At 42.3% G+C, this 24,192-nt stretch overlaps 1 protein-coding gene across 1 annotated transcript; it reads right to left on the bottom strand.

Annotated features, from left to right (window-relative positions):
* Positions 1 to 12,020: 12,020 nt before the first annotated feature.
* Positions 12,021 to 18,336, bottom strand: CCNA1 (cyclin A1). Its single transcript, XM_054627775.2, has 9 exons — positions 18,072 to 18,336; positions 17,778 to 17,929; positions 16,447 to 16,690; positions 16,101 to 16,222; positions 15,205 to 15,428; positions 14,417 to 14,621; positions 13,427 to 13,540; positions 12,617 to 12,750; positions 12,021 to 12,289 (listed from the first exon to the last, which is right to left on the bottom strand). The coding sequence occupies exons 1-9, from the start codon at positions 18,250 to 18,252 to the stop codon at positions 12,238 to 12,240; spliced, it is 1,428 nt and encodes a 475-aa protein (XP_054483750.2). The 5' UTR covers positions 18,253 to 18,336; the 3' UTR covers positions 12,021 to 12,237.
* Between the last annotated feature and the right edge of the window lie 5,856 nt (positions 18,337 to 24,192).

Consider the following 24,192-nt stretch of genomic DNA (forward strand, 5'->3'; position numbering starts at 1 on the left):
TGACAGTTTTTAAGTGCCTAAATAACTCAGGAGTGTGAGTCTCTAAAATTGCAAAAGTCCTAGGCTTCTTAGTCATTCAGGCACTCCTGAAAATTTCTCAGGTCCTAGGTCAGTCAACTGAAACCTGTCCCAGCCAACATCAAGTTCAGCTTTAGCCTATGATTGTTTCTAATAAAGTTACAGCATGCCATGGACTGGGTTGGTTTCATTTAATCTTCAAGGTTACAAAGATCAAAGCTACCAAACAACTTTTCTGTTCATCATGGTGGAAGATGGCATAAAGGCTCATACTGGCATGAAAATGTTATGAGAACTGCTGTGGTGACATTTTTATCATCAGTTATGACAGAGATGGCTATAACAGAATGGAGGCCACAGGTGACAGATCAAACATCGGAGCTCTGTGCAGCATCTCAAAATTATTGGAGCATGTTGGCACACAGGTGACCAAGAACAAGTTCAAAGCTCTCAGAGGCTGCGTGCACAGGTACATACAAAGCACGTATGTATGTACATGCTTTGTAGAAAAAAGTAGAAAACTCCTGCTACACACCACATCAACACACATGGTAGAGACTTTTACCATTAAATTTCCTACCTCTTACTTTGAACTCCTAAGGATCAAGCCACCAAACTGGAGAAGGCACCAGCCTGTATGTCAAATAAAGTTGATAGAAGATATTGCCTTCTGCTTTTGGAAGAGTCTGTTCATCCTTTTATTTTTTAAATTTTTTTTAAATTCTCCTGACTTTGATAATCATTGATGAAACCAAAATAATACTGGCAAATACAACTCACAGTTATGAGAACTATATACTTCTAGCATGCATGTACAGCAGCAAAGCAACACCTCCAAAGGAGGTGTCCAATTCCACCCTATTTCTGCTTAAGACCAGTCTCATAATGAAGTATTTTTCCTCAAGTGTAGAAAGAGTTTTCCTTGCTGCTGCAGCATCACAACCTCAGCCATGTGCTTAGAGAGATCCCATGCTTGCTTTCTTGCAAGAATCCTGGGTGCAAACAACTAAATAACTATTTAGTGCAATACAATACTTTCTAACAACCTTCTTTTAAACAGTTGAAAGCAATTTTCCTTAGCTATCCTTTCCCACGCTAAGCAAGTCCTGCGTCCTCAGTCATGAGCAAATGAGTTGAGGAAAATGAACTTAATTTATTGCCAATAAAAAAAACCCAAAAAAACTACTGATTTGATTAGTGGGAAAGAAAGAGGCAAACTTTGAAACAGCTTTCTTTTCCTTATTCCAAAGGCCTGGCCTCCCTCCAGACTGCAGTGCATGGGGATTCAGTCAGTCTATAATGGCTTGCCTGTGACACTATCTCCCCCATGCTTCCCTCTGCTCTGGTGTGGGACCTTTCCCAGTGCTGCAGAGGAATCCTTTGCCTCCAGCCTCGGTCTTCCCTCAGGTATTTTCCTCCTTTCTCACATACCCTTTCCCTGAGGAGCAATATGTTGGCTGCAGAGTTCAGCTGTGCCCTGTGGTGCATGGGTCAGAGGCAACTGGAACCATCTGTGTCCTGCACAGGGCAGCTCCCTGCTGCCAGCACCTCACCACAGACACCCAGCAGAGCCATGTAATTAGATGTTCCCTAACTCAATCCTCTTCCACTGCAGATGGAAAGCATCAGCATGATGCTGCTAGGAAAGATTAGGGGGAAGACACCATTGCATGCCTCAGGCTCCGTTGTGTCCTTCACCCCTAAGTTTCAGAGTTTTAATTTCATAAACTGTTTATCCTCCTTTACCTTATTAATCTGCTTCTGGTATACTTTGAAAAAAGGAGAGTTAAGAAGTGCAAGCCATGTCTGACCATCCAAGCAACACTGAGGTGAGCATTACTAAAAACAAAATAGGTATCAAAATCCATACTATTACCTCTGAAATTTAAATAAATAAATACTGGAAAAAGCTTGAAGTCATTTAGTGACAGTGATTTCATATAAAAACCAGAAGGTGATACTTAATACTAGCATAGTAATTACAGCTAGTATACATTAGCAGTGCTTCTCAGCATGGAAGACATCTGGCCAAATCCTGCCTAACTGATGGCTTGGATAGCTTGCCAGGAGGCAGAGAGATTGCCTCTGATTTATACACTGGGAAAAAATTGGTGAATCAGCTTTCATTAAAAGCAGGCTTCAGCTAGAGCCATATCTTCAGCTGTGTGAAGCTGCCAGCAGTTACTCTCAGTACTCATTAGGAAATTATTTTCCCTGGGACTGTGGACCTTACAGAGCTGCAGCTTACACTTACTGCCTTCATGAGACCATGATGAGAGCTGCATCCTATCCCCTGATATCCATGTTGTTAGAGGGTGTTCAGTAACTGGGGAGGACTGCTGCGAACGCACAAGAGCTAGAAATAATTTTTTACCATGAAAAGAACCCCAAACAAATCCAAGCATAGCAAACTCAGTCCATTTTGTTTACAAGAGAAAATAACCATAGGGTAATTTAATTGCTGTGGTTAAATTCTGACATGAGAAGAAAATGCAATTAGCGAAGGGCTCTTTAGCCTAGCTGGTGAAAGGAAAATTAAAGGACTTGAAATTAGAGTCAGATATATAGAAGTCAAAAATAGAATGATTTCAACAGGGATTTAGCAGCACCCAAACATGGTCAAATGCATTAGAAAATCTGATAATTGCTTCTGACCTTAAAAATCAATGCATCTATACAGACAACATCAGCTAAGGCCTCTGTACACTTTGACTCAGTATCGAGCAAAAAACCCCATCACTTTTTGTTGCCAAAGCCTGAGCTGCAACAAGCCTTCTAATTAACCATCACCCACAACTATCCTAACACACACTTATTTCAAATTATACACAGAGGTTTCTTCCACTGCTTCGAGACTGTTCATACAAACTAACTTAAAAAGTTCACTGCTGAAACAAATGAAAAGCAGTCTGCTCAGCAGGATCCTACAAAGCATTTATTAAAGACAGAACAAATACAAATGAGTCGATGAATTAAGCAAAAGAGTAATCATGTTCTCTGAACAAGAAGCCATGATTCTATTCAGCCCCTGCACAATGGGATCTGCCACAATAAGACTACCCACTCATTTCAGTCCAAGTGTTTACTGATGAGCAGTGGAAGCTGCATGTATTTCCTTGGCTTTCTACAGTGCCAAGAGATCTTTCCTTACAAAAAATTAGGAGCCAAGCTCTTTATCAAAAAATTGAGGGTTCTAGGCAGAAATTATCATCATCCCTGGATGCAGAGTATGGCAAAAATACTTGTAAAATATGTTCCTATCTTAAACTCTGATCATGAAATGCAGGCCCCATTTGATGGCTGTGTGAGATTCCATGAAGATTTCACTAGTTGAAGATGGGGCAGTCAATAAGGTTAGAAAACTAAAACCTAGTGATAGCCTTTAATCTCTATCCATTTATAGATCAAGGGCAGGTGGATTCATTACATTCAGTACTGTAATGAGCCTTTTTTCTTTACCTTTAATGTTACATTGAATTTTATACCATTGCACTCAATGTCACTCTTGAGTTTTTCAGTACCTTTAAGATGAGTTACCACAAAGAAATTCCCACAATCTCCTTGTGCATCCTTACAGGAATGATCACTCCTGTCACGCCATACCAGGAAAACTGGCAAATGTTCTATTATTTTTCAAACACTTACCAACCAGACCTGTGGAGGCTTTTCCCATCCCAAAGCATCCACAAGTTTCTCCAGATGGAGGAATTTTGATTAATGTTCTGTTGTGCTAGAGACAATTCAGTACAGTATTGATACAATATTGCCAGCATAGTCTTTATGATGGTTTGATTAATTAATTAAAGTTTGGTGTGTGTTGGGTTTTCTATACCTTGTTTCGTGTTTGTTTCTTTACCTTTAAAAAAATTGCTTCTCTCTTTACAACTCAGCTTTGAAAGATTCTGGAGGTTTCATCTGAAAATACAATAAAGGATTTTTCCACAGTTAAGTGCAGTCAGCATTTGCTTTAACCCAAGTGGGAGTTACAGAGATCAGCAGTTCCTATATAGTAAACAGAGAATGATATTCAGCAGAACCCACTTGTACATCACTTACTTACTGCCCAGCTCAGTGATCTGGGAACATGAGCAGTGGTTATACTATGAGTGTCATGATGGCCTGAAGTCCAGGCACTAAAACAATAAGCCATTTGCAGAAAGTTTTGTGAGGTAAAATCTGGCAAACTGCAGCAGAAGTTTCTGCACTGATTACTGGCAGAAAAAACAGGGCAGTCAGAGGCTGTTTACTCCCTGTTGGGCTTGTCTTTACACCAGGTGATATAGGACAAGTAATGGAAGATTAAGAGCCAAGTTCATGTGTAAGACTGGATGCAGGGAGATACTTTTAAAATTAGTGTGCTCTACTCAACACTAGTGTGCCAGTCGTGCCCCATGGATAGTTATTACTTGCTGGCTCTGGGCCAAGAACCATGCACAGTGTTATCCTGCTGGCAAAGGAGCCTCTGCAGGGCCACATCATCCTTCCACTCCATTTGAAATTTGTGAGCAGTCACCAAATGACAAGAAGAGAGAGAGGAAGGAGCACAATGTCCAGCTAGCAGTGCACAGGCATGTGTGGAAAATTGCATTTGTTCGCAAGTGCTCAAGTGCCTACTGAAGACACGCCTGTGTGATGTGAACACCCTCTGCTCTCCCTGGTACCTCTTTCATTCAGAGACAACACCACCTTCTGAAAGCTGCTACTGTTAGCCAGAACAAACCTTTTTTTTTTCCTCTAGCCAACCTCCATGGAGTGTCTCAGGCAGCCCATACCTCTGTGCACATGACATAGTAGTTCAGCAACTGTCTTAAAATAAATCTGTACAAATACAGGCAAAAGCTCAAAGAGAATAAGGAACACAAGCTCAGTCATAGCTCAGCAACATAACTGCCCAAGGAGAAATCATTTCCCTTTGACTTAAAAATTTTCTCTGAAAAGTTTTTTATTGAACTGTCAGACACCACTGCAGCACTCAGATGACTGCCCTCGATAATCTTCCACTGACTCTGACAGTGCAGCTTCTGCCTCCTATTTAACAGATTAAAAATTAGAGCAAATACATTTTAGAAATAGCTGTAGAAAAGGACAAGTATAAATTTGAATGGGTGAGCAGGTTGTGGAAGTAAAACTCAGTTCAAGTTGGGACAGGACAAGGACAAAATGACCAAGATGAAAAAATTACACTTAAATATCTGAACTGGGCAACAATTGTCATACATAAACACTCTCCATATAGCTAGATTACACTGAAAAAAAACCAACCAAAACAAACCTGCATTCAAATTTTCAATGAGCAAAAGAAACACATTCAAACTTAAAAATTATAGCTAATTTTTCCCCTCTTTCCTGCACAAAGCATACAAGATCTGTAATATTAGAAATGCTTCATCTGCCCAGCTTGCAATATAAGGAGCCACTCCTACATCAGACTTGCTTCCACAGAAGACTTATGTAATGAATATTAGCAGAGCACTTTCCATCATATTTTTATCCTCTCTGAATCAAGCTTTAAGTCAACATCAGTTAGCTTGGCTTTTATAGCCAGGGAGAAAAAAAAATCTTTGAGAAAAATTTTGATAAACTAGTGCAAAGAGTCAAACTTCACATACAAGACTAGAGATGTTCTGAAAAGATAATTTATTTTGTCCAAGTATCCTTGGATCACCAGATGTGAGACATAGGCAGCGCAGCTGACAACCTTACATTGCAACTTTGCTAAATCCTGGTTACACGTCACAAAAATGTAATTGAACAAAGCTGTGTTGATGCAGTGATCATACATGTTGCTGGTCTACATGCAAACCATGTAAAAATGAACCCAAGAAAAAACACTTTGTTGGACTGTGACCCTTTTGGGGAACGCTGAGGTTAGCTTTCCCTTCAAGCCCCAGATCAAGGATGCTAGTGCCCTCTTCTGGTCCTGTCCTTCAGAAACCATCAGGATACAGCATCCTTCTGTTCAACAAAACAAAAGGCGCAAGGTCTTTTCCAACTGTGCCTCCTCAGCAAACAGAGGTGACAGTACACCATGCCCTGGGACAGGTGTGCTGTTGGAAAGCGTGTGCTATGCAGATGTGCTCCAGAGTGAACCTGCTTCTGCCACCTCAATGCCTCACTCCGTTGTCACATGCAGGAACAGCACTGTTGCTGCTGCTCATCTGCACTCTGCTTTCCCATCCATTTCGTTAATGCTCAGTAATTTCCATCCTCTTTATGAGGGGAAAAAAACGTGCAAATGGATTATTCTGTTTTGAGATACATGTGGCTACAGTGCCTGCCTAAATAGGGACGAGTTTACATGAATCTACGTTAAGGAGCACACATCATCTGTTGAATGCTGCGGGGTCTAGCGCCCTCTCTTACTTTTTCAAGTAATTTACACATCAAAACACAAACAACAATAAACAAGAAGAAAAGGCAGCTTGGCTGCAGATGGTGGAGGGAGGAGATTGTTTCTTGCCAGAACTCAAAGCTTCCTCATGAGCCTGGTTTTTCAGCACTTGGCTCCAGTAAGGCATTTCTGTGTTCAAATAAAGAAAATCAAAAAACAAGGTCTGAAGACTCCTTTATTGTTTAACTAGGTATTTACTGGTGTCAATGGCAGGGACACTTGGTCATTCTAGACATATTGCTAAGACAAAAGAGAGGCAGACCGCAAGCACAAGCTCTGAGCACAGACACCCACACAACCTTTTAGCTCACACTGAGTATTTTGTCCTGCTCCAAAAGCACCCTCCAAGACAAATCTACTTAAAAAGCTAGCCAGCCCTAAGAATCATGAAAACAAGCCAAATAGAGACAGACATTTGGCCAGGAACCAGTCCTTGCTCAGTCCACAATTATTTTTCATTACCAGCATAGCCTAACTAGGCAAGTGTTGTCATCTTATTGCAGGAGTTCCATATTGTTGTTTCCTTATCACAAAAGTTTCTTACCTTCCTGGTGTTTCTCGTGGGCAGCTCCTCAGACCACTGATGCTTTCTCCTTCACAAAGCCACCAACTGACTCCAGTTCCCTTCTCAACCAGCCACCTTTTATAGCACTCTTCTTTTATAGCACTCTTCTTCTCACTGGGTACAGCTGTGGCCTGTTAAAAGTCAGCCCTGTTCCTAATCTTTGGTAATTGGCCCAGCTGCAACTCCTTAGGGGTAAGATTACTTTCTACACTATCTTTATTTTATTATATTCTATCCCCCTACAGGCAAGTACTGTGCAAAACTCCTAGACAGAGCCATAATTTTAGCATCTTCAGAAGGATTAGGGCCAGGACTGCCTGGTCTTTCCTGGCCCAGACCCAAGTTAATTTAATGCAGTAGGCATGTACTTTAGGATTAACTCTATCATGTGGTCAGTATCTGTCTGTAGGCTGTCTTGTGAGTTTGTCTGAAGTTTGCAGGGCTGCCATCTACAGTGACAAACCACAAGGAAGAGGAGCTATGACTGGCTATATTACTTATCACACAGTTTTATGCCTAATCTACTGTTTCTCTACATCTCTGCAGTGCACATTCTCCGTAAACGTTTATCAGGGATGTTCATTATGGACATTTCATCATGCTAAACTTTGTCTTTTTTGCATTTTAAGTAGATACAAGCATCCAAGAGAAAGTCAGAGCTTGCCATACAAGAGAACTATGAAACAACAGCTAAAAATAAGTATTCAGTGTATTTCTTGTCTTATGCAATGGGAAAATACATACATCCACTATAAGCACTAAAGGACACAAGAAACTTCAGAAGAGTTAGCCTGACAGCTCTAGAACATCTGAGTAGTAGGGGATGGGTCTGTACTGCCTCCAGTTCACATCTGCCTAGCACAGTTTGTACAACTATAGGAAGATGATCTTGCTCTGGGGAAGCAGGTGCTGAGGAAAATTGCAAGATAAAAAGCTTAAACCCAGGAAGCAATCACTGATGTTGCTGGCTTGTTTCTCATGCTTCAGAGCAGCCCTACAAGCTGCTTCAAGGCCACTGGCTAAAATAAGTATCCACCTCAGTGATCAGAGCCAATTTGAGTCACTTGTAGAGCTGACAAGCAGGTATCACACAGACTGATCACACAGCCAGATTTCCCAGCAAGGCAGACAACCTTCTGCAGCTTAACTGTTCTGAACACAATCAAAGCATTCTCTCTAAATACCTAATTACCTTTCAGACATCCTTAACTCACCCCAGAGAAGAGGAAAACAAAGGCAGACCATAGCTTTTAAGCCAGTACTTTCCCATAAAGTATCACTTATCATAAGTTGCACTTATCCCTGTTAATCTTAAGGGAACGGTGGATCCACAATACATCTCCAGTTATAAGAACAGCTTACTCAAGACACCAGAGATGGCTAAAATATTGTTAGAAATTATTGGTTAAAAATGTTAACTACAACACAGAAAACCACTATCATGCAGCCAAGTCTCTTGAAAGTTGCAGCATGATATTATGGAGATTGCTATAATAAGATTAGGGATGTTCATGTTTGTTCTAATACCAGTGTTAAAGACCTCTTGAACTGAACATCATGGGTTAAAGATAAAATCCTCAACACCTCGGTTCCAACCTACTCCACTAGGAGTCCTGAGTGATCCCTCAAAGCTCCTTGGATGTGCTCAGCCTGCTGTTTCACAAGTAGGTTTTGTCCCAGTGAGTTTTAACTGGGGGAAGATACTGTAACCTGCATAGAAGTCAATATTCAGCCTTTGAAACACACACGCTGATATTCAACAGACTGACCTTCACAGCAGAGATAACTGAACATGATCATCCTTGGCATTTCCAAAACTGCCACAGTTGAAGTATTTCCTGAACAAAAATAACCTCAAAAAAACAAACAAACAACAAAAAAACCCCAAAACAAAAACCAAAAAAAACCCCAACCAACTAAACAACCAAAAAAAAAAAACCCCAAACAAAAAAAAAACAAAACAAACAAACAAACAAAAAAAAAAAACAAAAAAACCAAAAAAAACCCCAACAAAAACCCAAACAAACAACAACAACAAAAAAGTTTTATTTGTGGCCAAGGTCTACAAGGCGCTAAGGATGAAGGTCAAGAATTGAGACTGTCTCGGTTTAAGCTTTAATGCTCATTACCTTTTATTTCTTTTCCATGATATGGCTGTCTTCAAAAGGTCTGGTTCTGTTTCAAGGATCACACAAGGTCGTGAGCTTTATACCTCTTAGTTTCTCCACACAGCACAGGCACTACATCATTGAAAACTTAAAGCTTCCTTTTGGATTGCTTTCATCTCCCTCTTTATAAATCCATCTTCCAGTATACCTGATTTTCAGTACAACCTTTAGTACCCCTACATGTTTTTGCATCTGTATACAAGTACTTAATCTATTAAAACAGCATTATTTCACCTTCATTACCACTTTATGCCCAACTGTAATGTCTTTTATCACTTGATCTCAGGTATCATTTGCAGAGAACATCCCACAAAGGGTAGGCCAGAGTTAAGTGTGATGATTCACATTGAAGGAGAGAGGAGATAGCACTCAGTTTTCACCTTGGAAGAGTCAAGGCTCACTCCTATAACAGCATTAAGTCTTTTTTCCTTGCTTTGAATAAGACAAATTCAACAAAAGGAAGTGAGATTAGAGCAGGAACTTTCAAAATGACATTATTACAGATCTCAGATGAGACCACTTCAAGATGAGTTTCTTGTATCTCACAAATTAAAATTTAATCCATCTTGCCCAAACTCCTTATTAGCATTCAGACTGCAGCATTATGTGATTCTTCATCTTAACTAGTGTTTTTTTTACCCTTTCTAGCCTTGGATTGAAACAATATTTAAGTCAAAAGCTGAGTTGAAAAATAATTACAAAACAAGAAAGCAGATGAAGTACAGTCTTCACATATTATAAAAAACCAAAAGCCCCAGGTATATTTTATTTGTATATCAAAGAATTGAAGCTCTGAGAATGAGAAGTGAAACTGCTGCAATAGCCTTGCAGTTGTAAGTTAAATTTAAGAAAGTAAAACAGAAGTGTAGCTTCTAGAAAGACTCCAGATGTTAAAACACTTAGTAAATTCAGACTCTCACTTTATTAGATGCACCAATCTATTGGCCCAGCAACATGAGGCATGACTGTGGTTATAGACTGTTTATAAGAACAAAAGCTCATCTCTTCCCCATTACTGCTACAGCATGACCACACAAATCTTTAGTCTCCTGTAACACAAGGAAAACATTCCTGCACTTGAGACATTCATTTCTGCTTTGAAAATATCCAACACCACAGTTAGTTGCAGTTCAGTGAGTACAATTACTTACAGGCAGAATCTTGTTAATATGGGGTTTCAGAATATCTTATGTTCAGTCTGAAACACCAAACAAGCTGATACTCATAAGCTGGGCAGACTTAGCAACGCTTGCTCAGGGCACTCACCACTTCCTTGTGAAACAAGCAACCAAGAGTTGCCTGTTGTAGGTAGGGGCCACTGGCACAGCTTTGCACTGAGACACTCTTTAAAGAAGCTGACTGCAAGCAGGAGTGAAGTTCATGGCCTACCTTTAAGACATATGTCCACAAGCCATGAAATTCAGTGCATGAACAAAATCTATAGATTGAGGCCCCCACCACAAAATGAATGCCACAGACATGAGCATGGGATATGTGGTCACTTCACTGTCCATTATCATAGACATATCAAGACAAATTCACTCTACTGATTAGAAAGTGTTTGAAGCAAGAGACCAAGAACTAGACTGAAACTACAGCACAAGACTGTGCTAGACTGAAATGGAATACTCTCCTCCCTTAAAGGATTTTTACTTTGAGACAAGTGAAGCAGTCACAACCACTACCTCCACTTCAGAGAAATACAAGAATTTGCATTACTAGAAAGATCCATCAGGCTGCACAGGGAGGAATTAAGGGAAAGGAAGTCTTACATAAATTGAGGGAATGCCAAAGCTAAGAGCCTCATCACACACATATTGGCATAATCAGGTTTTAAATTAAAATAAGAGGCTTGTTATCTGCTACTTAATATGTCTGCTGAATTGCATCCTGGTGTCAAGCATTAAACCTATTCTTGCTTGGAAACTCATAATGCACTGTACAGATCACTCTCTTAGGAAGCAGTAAGCCCTGGAAGTTTTAAACTCTTGCAGTACGAGCACACCTCATACTTACCTTACCATTTATATGAGTGGATTATAGTTCTCTACATGTTGACCAATACGACCAACTGATTTTTAAACTACTTTGGACAGGGGTGGTGTTTGAGAGTACAAGGTGGTGCCCTGTTTGGATGTTTGGGGTTTTTTTGAAGCATTACCTAACAAATACCTGACAGTGGGACACAAGATCATGTAGCAGCTCAGGCAAAGACAGCTAATAGCTCTGTCTCATTGCCCTCCCTTCACACGTGATCACCAGTGCTCTAGTGACATGAGACTTCATCTCAGACAGGTTTGTTATAACAACACTCCATACTACAAGAATGACTCAGGAGCCATCCAGATCAACTCTGCCATTCCAGTACCTCATAGCTTTTGGCATTGCTCTCTAATGCAGTCTGTTCACCAGTGTATGAAAAGCTCCTAATGCTCTGCCAGTCACAATCTCCCAACTCCCTGCAGGGCAAACCCCTATTTTGTTTCCATAAAGGGAAGTCTGACTTTTACCTCAACATTGATAATCTTCTACAAACATGTTCAGAGTTCAAAGACCAATTGCATGTGAATGTTCTTGGTCTGACACAGTAAACAAGTCACAGAAAATAACTTCTGTTCATGCCCACAGGATCTTATCTCATTGAAGAGAGAACAAACAGGACTACAGCAAATCACCTGTGCCTACAGGGATTTCAGGTTGTGGTGGTTCAAGCTCGGCTTTATCCACACCAGCCAGCTTATAAGTGCTTACAGCTATTCAGTAAAAAACAAATCCCACCTCCCCCCAAAAAAAACAAAACAACAGAACAAAACATTCAAAAATTCATTCCACTCACTGTTACTGCAGGTATTAACTGAAGTCAGAAGATTCACAGAAGTAGAGTGTAATAAGACATTTATTAAAAGTGCTTTCAGTTATGTTAAGAGCTATAGTCTAATACCTATTTTTAAAAAGGCATCTCATTAAAAAATATTAGCTTAAAAACCATTCTGATCACTGTGGTTACAGACACATGACCCGCAGTGCTCTATGAAATGTTAGACCAGCTTTGTTGATTGGGACACAGTAATCTTCAAGTCCAGGATCCACAGTGTCTAGCTTAGAGGAAGAACTGCTGGGAGCTCCAGAAGAGACACCTGCAGGTACCTGGAATAGAAATGAAGTGACTACAGATATTGGCTTCAGATTTGTCAACTGAATTATCTATTGCACTGATTGTGCAATACATTGGTGAAGAGAAGCATCATCCTGCAACATTGCAAACAAAGTTGTTATCCAATGCATCTGCATACTTATGGATTAATCACTTTTCTGGTCAGAAAAGTTTTCTCCTCAAGGAGCTGATGGAGGCTTCTGTTTCAGAACTAGATGCTGACAACTGTGAGAGAGCTACAACAGCCACAGCCCAAGCTGGAAAACCAGAGTCATCCTGTGCTTACAGCTATCCAAGACACTGGTATACTGGTTACTTACTTTGGGTGCTTATACTTCTGCTTAATAGCTTGCAGCTGGCAATGGGATGCATCAAGGCATGCTTTGTGCAGGTCAGTCAGGCAAGGCGCTATCTCACTTAAGGAATATCCAGTAAATGCAGCAAGTGTTTCTGGCTGGTCAGAAGAGAAAAAACAGTGTTACTCTATTGTAGCCAGCAGCCATCTAGAAGATGGGTTTCCCACGGAAGCAGAAACTCTTTTCACTACATCAGAGCTCACTCTAGACTCTTTAAACATGAAAAAGATTCAATTGTATTGTGCCATCAGTTTCACTCTAGGTCTTCCTTGGTGCCATGAAGTCTGACAAGCTCCTTCTGCTCAAAGCATGTGCATCCATTACATCTCTTCTGGATCTTACTCTGCACTAAAGCTCTTTCTCCGACATACAGCTGGAAGGTCTACCAAGGCTTGTGGTAAAGCAGCCACAATTACACAGCAGTATAGTCACTCAAGCAGACAGAATCAGTTCTCCCCTTTCTCCCCGAAAGACCCTGAATTTGGCATTGGGGTGTAATTTTGAACATTTGTGAGGCCTTTGGTACAGCCTTGATGTAAGTGAGCAAGACAGTAAAATGCCTTCCATTTCAGAGAAGAGGCATGATATTTCAGGTTTACTTAACCTTATTTAGTCATTTATCAGGTAGTCTCATTAACTCAAGAACAGCTACTCATTCTAGGATTTCAGCCTTCAGAACAATATACTTTGTAGGTACTTCTCCTCCTTCTCAGCTCAATTCTAACAATAACAAAATGATTGAGCTATTTATTAACTCACAGTTGCTGTTCTTACCCAGAAAGATCTGTTCACTGTATAGTTTGCTAAACAGTAGGCTGCTGCAGCAATTTGTGAAGGAAGATACTTCAGAAGAGGATCAACTTGGAGGAGACTCAGCTCTGCAAGATACTGAACAAGAAAATCCAAGTTTTTCAAAAAGAATCAACCTAATTGGTACAATCAGTCCAATACTGCAAGTATAAAATTTGTCAATAGTCTCAGTATGACGCACAAAAGCATAAACTATGTATTTAGTGAGTATAATTAGCATTCTAGTCCTGTTGATCTTACAGAAGATCCTTTATCATGTTTCAGGGGGGACAGAAAGACCAGATTTTGCCAAAGCCTAACCCATCTACTCTAATCCGAAGTTCTGGTACTCTAATCTGAAGTTCTGGTTCCATCATCAGATCTGACTTGTTTTTACAGGTAGAGACTCAGAAAAGTCAAGTTTCATAAAACTGATAGACACACTCTTCCTATGTGCTCAGGCTCTTGTCTATATCGATAAACACCTGGACATCAGGGATAAATGGACAGCTCTAAGAAGCACAATATGGGCTCTGTTGGAGTAGAGTCATTGTACAATCCTATACCCTTTGCAGAGAAGCAGCTAGTTAGATGTTTTATTGTAATTTTGTTGTTTCTAAGCATGGTTGCCTACTCCAGGCAACTCCTATGCAGCTATGCAGGTATATTCTGTGTCATTGTGGAGCAATATGCAGTAGCACCAAATCCAGGACAACCTTGCTACACAGGCATTGCTGAAAAAAACACCAGATTTTTACCACCTCATTGCCTGGTCAGTGAATTATCCCTGACCAGACAAGACAGACCAAACCTAGGACTTCCATGAGGCATCTATCCAAAAGTCTCAGCACACAAGCCATCGCTATGAAACATGCAGTTTTAGGCCTGTTGCAGAGACTGCTTCCTGAAATGCAAGTAGTTCTCCTTTAAGGATCACTTCTTCCCCCTCAGTCCCAGAAGGCAGACAGACCATACCCTTGCAAAGTTCTCTGTCCTCATACAGATTCCTCGTCTCTGAATATACTGAAGGAGGAACTGGTTGATGGTTGGGGCTGTTAGGTCAAAACCCAGCACTTTGAGAAGCAAATGTTCCATTCTTAGTAGCTGCTTCTTTGTGTAGGTATCATCTGTTATATAGACAAATTCATCTACATCTGGTGGGTAGATCTCTTCATACTTCCTGAAAAAGGGATACAGAAGGCACATTTTTCAGCTTTGAAGTTATATGAGAACATGACATTACTAAAACTTGTGGAAAGCTCTAATTTTACTTGTTCCTCCAGGCTAGCTTACAATTTAGTTTCAAACTTGGGCAAATATACTTAGAGGAACTTCGAGTCATCAGTCTAGAGACATACATTCACATCTTTAGCTCTTAACAGCTAACAGTGGGCAACTCTCAGTAACACAGCACACTCCAAACACCCATGCACCCGTAAGTTATGTTGCTTACTCTGTCTAGTTAGAGCAGTTAAAGGCCAACTGTAGATTGCAACTGAGCCCATTGCAGCCTTACAGGCAAGCAGTTTAACACTGTACTGCTTCTGCTACTGTGTTTATGGTTACAAGCTTGCCCCATTACAGTTTTTTCACATTCAACATTAAATGCTGCATTTTAATAGTACCAAAGGATTGGTAATCTTGAGACATCATGAAAAGCTACCTACTAATGCAACCTTCCTTCCTTCCTTCAAATTGCATTAGAAGACTAAGCCCAAAAATAGGCTTCAGATCACCAAGATTTTGGAGGATGAAACACTTACGCAGCCAGAAGAATTGCCGCTGTTCCCACAAGCTGTAACTTGCCTCTGAGAACAGACATGCAGGAAAGAAACCTGTCCAGGAAGTTCACTGCCAAGTACAAAGTCTCTGTCCGAAGTTTATATTCTTCCCCTACTTCCACCAGCCAGTCTACCAGGATAGCACGCATTCCTGTTGTGATATCTGGCTGCTTCTTCATGTAATAGGGCTTGGGCCTAAATCTTACCTGTTTGGAAAGAGTTGAAGAATCAGGATGATCACTCTGAAGAGAACCATGGATGGCTGAGCTGATGAATATTCTTTATACTTACACTAAAAAGAGCAGGGGTTGTCCCACTCTTAATAACTGTAAGTACTAACTGCAATTATTTTGCTAGTGGTAATTATTCCCAGCTAGTGGCACCTCTAGAATTTCTACACTGAAGAGACAGATTGAAGCTTCGGTGCTAGCAGGAGAATAGTAAAACACTTCCTGGACTATGGACAGCCTTTGCCATCAGTTGAGCCATTCAGAAAGACCTGAAAATGAACCAATCAGAATTTCCCCCTTCTTCCCATCAGGAGGCTGCACTTCACTGCTCTGACATAAGGAGGTAGGAAAACCTACTGCTATAGCCAGAGAGCTGTCAGTGAGATCACATCAAACTCCTTTAGCATTATTACAGCATTCTATGCCCATTTGCAAGAATTCTTCCTACCAAACAAGTCAAGAGATGCTTCCATCATAGGAATTAACAGGGATGCATTAATCCAGAAAGAACTTATCCCTGACTATATGTTGCCTTTAGAAATTACTTTTACTATTTACTTTCTCTTCTTTGTAGTTCAGTGGCAACCCTGGATCTTTGCAATATTGCAGCCTACCACAGATACCTATAAGCTTCTCACAGCAACTTACTTCTGCCTCTCGGAGGTACTGATGAATGTCTTCTGCATACTCTCCCACAGCCAGAGTTACAACATCTTCCATGTGATCCTCTGGCTGGGATTGGAAGGATGTGTCCACTACCATAGGAGAGCCTAACAGGTAATAGGAAGCAGCAAGACATTTGTATAATTAATCTCTTGACTTTCTCTTGCTAATTTTAGCTCAGAAGTATTGCCCCTCATGTAGGCACAATCGAAGTTAGCTTGCAGTGTTATTTGTTGTCACATAAGCTACTCACTAGCTTACAATTCAAAACTCATAACCATCCTACATGTGGCTGTGCTATGGACACCATCTGAGTAGTAACAGGAGTTACCTGAACTCAGATTCAGCAGCCGGTGAATACTGGATGTCATTGCACTGGTATCCAGTTCACAGTGGCTTAATTCCAGCTCTTCAGACACTTGGCAGCTGTAGTTTTCTTTATCTTCTGAGTCATCTATGTAGATAGCAAAACCTTGCTTTGATGCAGCACTGATGATGCAGCTGGGCACTTCATCTTTTCTAGATGAAGTGATGTTGTTTTCAAAGCCAGGGAAGCGCTTGATAACAGCAGCACCCTGAAGCAGAGCACACAGTAACGCTGTGGGAGGGCAGCTCAGGAGGAAAACAGAGTGTGTCACTTGTTTTCAAAAAGAAAAGCACTTTCCTTATGTAACAGACACCAATAACAGAAGTTCATGAGAAAAGCCACCAACTAACATTTGATGCCTCTGAAGTTGGTGCCACTCGTTGCTGTCTTGCTGTGACAGACTCCTCACAGAAAGAATCAAGATTAGCAAAAGTCAGGAAACCAGGGGAGCAGCATCATACTCAGTGCCTCCCACCAAGGAGAACGTGGGTGCTGCTCATTTCCAATGGGGCTGGGAAGTGCAGTCTGATACACAGTTCTGGCAAGGAGCAGTTGCAAGTGCAGCAAGTTAACAAGTGCTCAAGCACTGCCACAGACTTAGGAAGGACTGCACTGGCAAGAAGGCACTTCAAGCAGAGTTAAAAATGGAAGTTTGAATTTTTGAGCTTAAGCATCACAACCCCAAGGACTACGTGTGACCAGGCTACAATGTTTCACACTATCTACCAGTAAGCCACCAGTTGAGTTAGGGGCTTTATACAGCCAAAACCAAGAAGAGTTTGTGCACCCATACCAGCTGCTATTTTAGGTCAGAATAGTAACATTATCCCTGCCCCACCAGCAGACTCCAGGAGGGCTCAAGGGACAGAAAAACGACACGCCATTAACTTGAACTTCTTGAAGGCTCTGGCACCCTGGAGTGAGCACGGCTAGCCACACACCCATGAGAGCTTTGGGTCAGTTCACAGCCCTTCCTTGAACCACCACCGACACTGTGGAGGGTAAGCGGCCGAGTAGTATCCCTTTCTTACAGGATTACTTATTTACGCAGAGTACTTCCACGGGGAAACACCCGCAGGGTGGGACTGTGCGGTTACTAGCAGGGTTTCTCGGGAAACTCACGCTTGAGAACTGGAGCCCGAGTCACCTTCTCACCCCGCCACGCCAGGTCATTGCCGGCAGCCTCGGGGCAGGTGCGTGCACCGCTCATGCCGGCGGCTGCCAGCCCGGGGCCGCGGAGCTCAGCCGGGCTCTGCGGGCAGGGGGGCGGCAGGGCTGCGGGCAGCGGGGCTCACCTGGCCGCCGGGCCGCTGCTGCTGCTGCCCGTTCTCCGTCAGCACCCTCAGCACGGCCCGGCCGCCGCTGCTGCGGAGGGCGGCGGGGCAGGACTCCCGCCGTCCCGCACGGCTCTTCTCTCCGGTGCGATGCATCGCCCCGACGTCGGTACCTTTCGGAGGAGCGAAAAAACCCACAGAAATAAAACGAAATCGCGGGGGGGAAAGAATAATGAAAAATCCTCCGAACGACCACAAATGCGCCCCTGGCAACCCCTTCCTCCCGCCCGCCCCGCAGGATGACCAGTGGCCCACCGCGCTGCCCGGCTCCGCTCGCTACCAGCCCACGGAAGGGTCCGGCCGCCCTGCGCCGCCCGCCGGCCCTGCGTAGGCGCGGCCGCTGGAGGCGGCGGCTGTTGGCCGGGGCCGGTTGGGAGCCCGGCGGCTCAACCCCCGGCGCGCCGCCCCGCCAGCCCCGCCGGCCGCGGGTCGCCATGGTGACCCCGGCAGGGCCCGGCCGCGCCGCACGGCCCCGCGCGGGCCCCGCGCAGCCCCCGGGCCCGGAGCCGCCGCGGCCGCGCACCGGCTGCGCTCCGAACGCGCGGAGCGCAAGGATGGGATGTTGTGGAAAATGCATGTGTTTTATGATTGGCTTTTCGCAAATATTAAAATGAATATTATATGTGTTGTGCTAGAAAGTAATGCTGTATTAATTCTCTTAAGTAGTGTGTTAAATATAGTTTTAGGTTATAAAAATGTTAAAATAGAAACTATGCTATGTCGGATACTTTTTTTAAAGAAAGGACTCGCAGCGAGATAGCAGCCACCGGACACCTAAATCTTTCAGAGAAAAAGAATTTATTGCCCTCTTAGCAGAAGAAACGAACTTCTTCCTGCCTCAAAGGCACTGTTAGGATTCAGAGGAAGAAGTTGACGATGACCAGACAGAATTCTGTATTTGAATGGAATTTATGCATCATGTATGAAGTGTATGAATATGCAACAGGCTATGGCTTTTAGGGGTTAATCCTCTGTTAACGGATGTTCTTTTTTGGGCTCATGCTGCCCAGAAAAAGGTACCCGGACATCTGTAATTCTTTGTCTCTATTGTTTCATATTGTCCTAATTCAATTTGTCCAAATTATTATTACTCTAATTGTATCATTATTTTTATAACCATTTTATTACTAAAACTTTTAAAATTTTAAAAACAAGTGATTGGTGTTTTTCACAGATGTGCAAGCAACAGCAGCAGCTCTGTGCGAACAGCTGGGCTTGGACTTTGATATCAAAGTCTGTTCTCTCTTTGTAAAGGACGCATGAGAAAAAGGAGCTTTTAGTTCGTTTAAGGGTGAGTTTGACTCCTGTGATAAGTCCAAGCCGGGACAGCTAGGTGACGACCTGGCTGTGCTGTTGCACGGCTAAGCAGCACTCAGCTGCCAGCACGGGAAACACAACGGTTCATTCAGTCAAACCAGCAAAGTTTGTCACCAGTGATGTGGATAGTGATACATGCAAATTGAGCACGTGTGGGAAGGCTGTGGCCATGCTAGGGAACATGATTAGATTTCTGAAATGATCTTGGCAAACTGGATAAATGTTCAGGAAAATCAGGATGCTTCTGAAGCACAAGTGCAAGGTCAGAGCCAGTGGATGCAGAAATGCAGGGTGGGGAACAGCCAGGTAGGGAGCAGCTCCCTGAAGAAGAATCAGGAGGTTACAGTGAACCTGAGCATGATCCACCAGGATCAATCATAGCTGTCTGAGCAGGAACAAACAGGAGTATAGCCTGTTTGAGCCCTCTGAAAGTTCATAGTGAAGACAAAGGAATGAGAACTACAGCAGCTGAAACCTCAGCATGAGATTCAGGTTAGATGCCAGAATCATGACACCCCAGAAGAGACAGCATGGGAAATTTCAGAATTCCCCTTGTTGCAGATTTGTAAGACCAAATTAAAGAGAATTTTGTTAAAACTGTCTGTGCGTTGGCAGTGATGATACTTGAGATGCTCTCCAGGGATTGAAATGTAGAAGCTATGATCCAAAATTCGGATATATCAAGCAGGGTTTTATGCCAGAATAGTTTTTTGTAGTTCTTTTGATCCAATCCGCATTAAAGGGCTGTATTTTTTCTTCACACTCTTCTTACATTTATTTTTTAACCAACTCACTCTGAACCCCCAAAAAGGATTTTATCATAAGGAGCAAGTGGTATATCTGAGGGTGAAAAATGTTACCTGATCCATTGTTCATGACATACTACTTTTCCTTTTGGATGGAAGGGGCTCCATGTCCTTGCAGCAACAGGGTTGTAAGCAGGTAGTTACTGTAGTGGATCTGTCACAGCTACAGGTGTGGGCAAAGGCAAGTCAGGGAAACAGAAGGTTATGTTGTATATACATGCTCTTCTCTTTCTTTAATTTCTAACCCCCAGGTTTGCACAAGGACACTTCACTTGGGGGCAGTTATTTAAACATTTTCATGCCAAGTTTTAATTTCTGAAAAGAAATTGGTCTAGGCTAATATTTTATTTCAGCCTTTGAAATAAAATATTAGCCTAAGTTGAACTTTAAACACTCCTTACTCTCTTGTTTTGATGGGATGACCAAATTCATCTTCAGTCTCTAAGCATTCTTTGTATCCAAGTGCCCATGATATCTTTATTCCATTTAGACATAACTTAGGAATCTCAGCTAGCCAACAGATGACTTATTCATACTTTTATATATGAGCAGCATATGGCTATCCTAACTAGTCATATTGTGCATTAATGTAGCTGAAACCCCTCTCAAATGCTTTTAATGAGGTTATCTAAGCTCCAGTTTCTCAGGGACTCTTTGAAACAGCCCAGTATGGATTAGTACCTGAGGGAGGCCAGTGAGATTTGCCAGCCACTACATAATTGTAGCAGCAAATCAAATAAAGCTTTGGGCCATTAGTCATTTGCTTCTGAGCTTCCCTTTGTGTTTGAGAGGAAGCTGAACCCTTCCTGAGTGGACTCCTAGGGCTTCTTGCAGTAATCACTGTCTTACCGATGATTTCTAGGAAGAGAGAGAAGTCAGAGCAATTCCTGACCTGGCAGGGATGTTTCCTTCCTCTGTACCTCTGGAAAAGACAGTGTTAAAGCACTTTGTCTCTTGTCTTGTCTGTCTTTCCTAGTTTCTTAGATCATTCTCCTTCTTGCAGTCTTTGCTTCAAATGTCCAGCTTTGGTGCCTTTTTCAGCTAAAGGGTCTTATTCCATGCTGTGGGAAGAGCCACTGGTTCCTGCTTTTTCTCTGAAAATCACTGTTAATTCCCAGTTTTTACACAGCAAGCTCTGCACAGGCTTCAGTTCACAATCTGGGGCATGGATCCCTCTGCCCACAAATTAAATCACTGTCAGCTGTCCCCTTCTCTCTTCACCCTTTGAAGTATTTTCGGGTCCCTAGCGTGCTTTAATCCCTGGGTTTTCAGCTTGGCCTAAATAGTTATTGGCCTGCAGCCTGGGAATAGCATCTTCACTGATAATAAAACAGTCATAGTCTTACAATTAAGTGCAAGTATAAGATGAGAAGCAGTTCATGGAAGACTGTTGCAACTTTCCAGTCTTGCTCCTCTAAGTCTCACATTGAATTACAACATGGCACTCATATAGGAAAACCCATTCAGGCAGGTTAGACACAGTTACAATGACTTTGGCCAGGTCACATTCAATATTTGGCAAGTCTTTCCAGACCAATGCATTAAGCAGTTGTTCTATGTGTAGCATAGACTCTTCTGAGGTCAGCTTTATGGCAGAGCAACAGTAGAAATCCCCTGAATAGCAAATTGGATGCACAGCTGCATAACATCCTAGGAAATGTGCTGTGGGAGCAGTCTTAGAGTCAGAAAGTTTCTAAAAAGAATTATGAAATCTCCTTGACATTAAGAGCAGTGTCTGAAGTCAGTGACCTGCAAGGTCCCATCAGGACTTTGTTGGATGGTCTTAAAGTACCAAAGAAGTAGAAAACATGACTTCTTTCACATGGCTATGATTCCTTGGGTTGTGAATAGTCCCCTGGTTGCAGTGTGTTCCAATTGTCCTACCATGTGAAATTAATTTCACATTACTTAAGAATACATAGACTGTATCTTGAGTTTTGGTGTTTTTCTGAACCACCAAAATCATAAAAATGGTCAAGAAGTAAGACATAGGTGCAGGGCTCAGCAGTTGCTGCCCAAGGCATACAGACAAGACTAAGACATAGTTTGAACCACCAACTCTCCACATACAGAGTGATAGATCACTTAGCACTGTCTGTACTGGGCATTTGAACTATGTCCCAGAAAGAGCCATAAACATCTTGTTCCCTCTACATCTTGCTTCTGTATTCTGTGCTTGCAGTTGTGTTGTACATGGTGTGGCTGATGCTGTGAGAAGCCTGATGCACTCTGCATCTTTATTATCCCAGTAGGTTGCCTAAGCTTGGAGCACAGCCTGCCTGCAAATCCCATTGCTCTCATGCTAGATAATACAGGGACCCTCCAGAAACAAGCCTTTGCCACTCTGTCTCATGTGTGATAATAGGCAGAGCTCACTTCAGGGAGCAGTGGGACCTACCAGAGTGACACAGAGCACCAGCTGATGCCCACAGCAGGGAAGCAAGGCCTAAAGCCTTGAACAGCTGCAAGATTTTCCGCTTTGGGGCTGTAGCAATCCTAACCAGAAGACTGTTGTGCATCACAGAGGAATGTCAACTCAAGCAGGCTGTGCTGCCCTGTGCTGCATATGCACCTTGTCCTTCAGGATAAACTCAGCAGGGTGATGGTAACAGAGGAGCCCACAGGCAGCTCCCACTCTGTTTCCAATTACACCACCTGTGTGGCCTTGGCATTATCTTAAAGAAGCACAGCGAGTTCTCATGTGAACATACAGTTGGTTGACAACAGATATAATGAATACATTATTTTTTCTCAGAAAATTCTATAAGAGGTCTCAAAACCAAAGTGTTAGGGAAATTTTCTACAGGATAGGGTCTGTACCATATGCTCTGAGTAGAGGTCTGTGAGATGCTGCATGGCTCAGGGCTCCCACCATCTGAAGGGATGTAAAATGACATATATTCTTCCTGTTTCTTGTGTTAGCTCCAGAAAATGGTGTTTTTAGCAATAGCTTATGAAGTCTGAGTGCCTTTCTTACTGGATCACAAGGTACACTGAGGTAGCCTTGGTGCTTTGTACTACAGGTTAGCAGCAGAATAGCCTAAAGTTGATCCCAAAGATGTTTCTGTATCAAGTGGTGTAGAAGATGACAAATAAAGCTCCAAAGAGTTCTGGCTTTGAGGGTGCTTTTCCACAGCAGTCTGGTCCCACTAGCTTTGTGACTATGTAGGATGCCCAGTACCACTGCAGTTACTCCCATTTCACCCAGAAGTACAAGAAAATGAGCTTTTTCAGTATCAAAACAATAACAGAACATAAACTATACCCTTTTGTGCTTCATGTGAAGAGAAAACATCAAACTTAAAATGAAAAATTTCTGCTAACCATATTTTATTCCCTTACAACCTTCTCTGTATTGTAAAACAGCTGATAGCAAGCTTTAGCACTGTGCATGTTTTAAATTAATGTCCTGCACAGAACATTAATATCTCAACTCTTGTTTTTCATTTCAGAGCTACAGAGGAAAACACCCATAACTTTGACAGAACCTTGAAACTGTACTGCATAATTCAGAAACAGCTATTTCTGAATTCTTCAAATCACTCTCTTTAATAACCATCTAGCTCCACTGCCAGGTTCTTCTGCCAGGTATTGCTGAAGTGAATGCTGAAATGCCATTGCTGTATAATAGGTCTTTTCTCAGTCAGGCCCTAATTTATGGTCCCTATACTCATGCCATCTGTTACTCAGCTGTTATTGACAGGTACTGCTTATTTCTACTTAGAAGCTGACAGTTGAAAAGTTTCAAAAGAAATTCACGTTCTGACTTGGTGATCCTGTGGAAGCAGACTCTTGGGGACTGTTTCTCAGGTTACAAAGCACAAACAAGCTCTCAGAGTGCAGCATCTGGACAGAGTGCCAACCATATCCTGGGCTGCATCCAAATCAGGGTGGCCACTAGGGTGAGGGAGGAACTCTGCTCCTCTTCTCTGCTCTGGTGAGACCCCCCCCTGCAGTGCTGCACCCAGCTCTGGGGTCCCCAGCACAGGAAGGACATGATCTGTTGGAGAAAGTCAGAAGAGGCCACCAAGTTGATCAGAGGGATGAAACACCTCTCCTATGAAGAAAGGCTGAGAGAATTGGAATTGTTCAGCCTGGAAAAGAGAAGGTGTGATCTAATTGCAAACTTCCAGTACCTGAAGGGAACTGACAGGAAAGATGGGGAGACATTCTTTATGAGAGCATGTAGTGACAGGAGAAAGGGAAATGTGTTCAAACTAAAAGAGAGTAAGTTTAGATTAGATATCACAAAA

This window comes from Agelaius phoeniceus, chromosome 2 (genome assembly GCF_051311805.1).
Source record: "Agelaius phoeniceus isolate bAgePho1 chromosome 2, bAgePho1.hap1, whole genome shotgun sequence".
Lineage (NCBI taxonomy): Eukaryota > Metazoa > Chordata > Aves > Passeriformes > Icteridae > Agelaius > Agelaius phoeniceus.

Excerpts from the sequence above, each read along its gene's own strand:
- CCNA1 (XM_054627775.2), bottom strand. The coding sequence starts at position 18,252 with ATGGCGACCCGCGGCCGGCGGGGCTGGCGGGGCGGCGCGCCGGGGGTT. Across the intron at positions 16,223-16,446 it reads GCTGCTGAATCTGAGTTCAG|GCTCTCCTATGGTAGTGGAC; the intron begins GTAACTCCTGTT and ends ATTACCTGTTAG. Across the intron at positions 12,290-12,616 it reads CAGAAGTATAAGCACCCAAA|GTACCTGCAGGTGTCTCTTC; the intron begins GTAAGTAACCAG and ends TTTCTATTCCAG.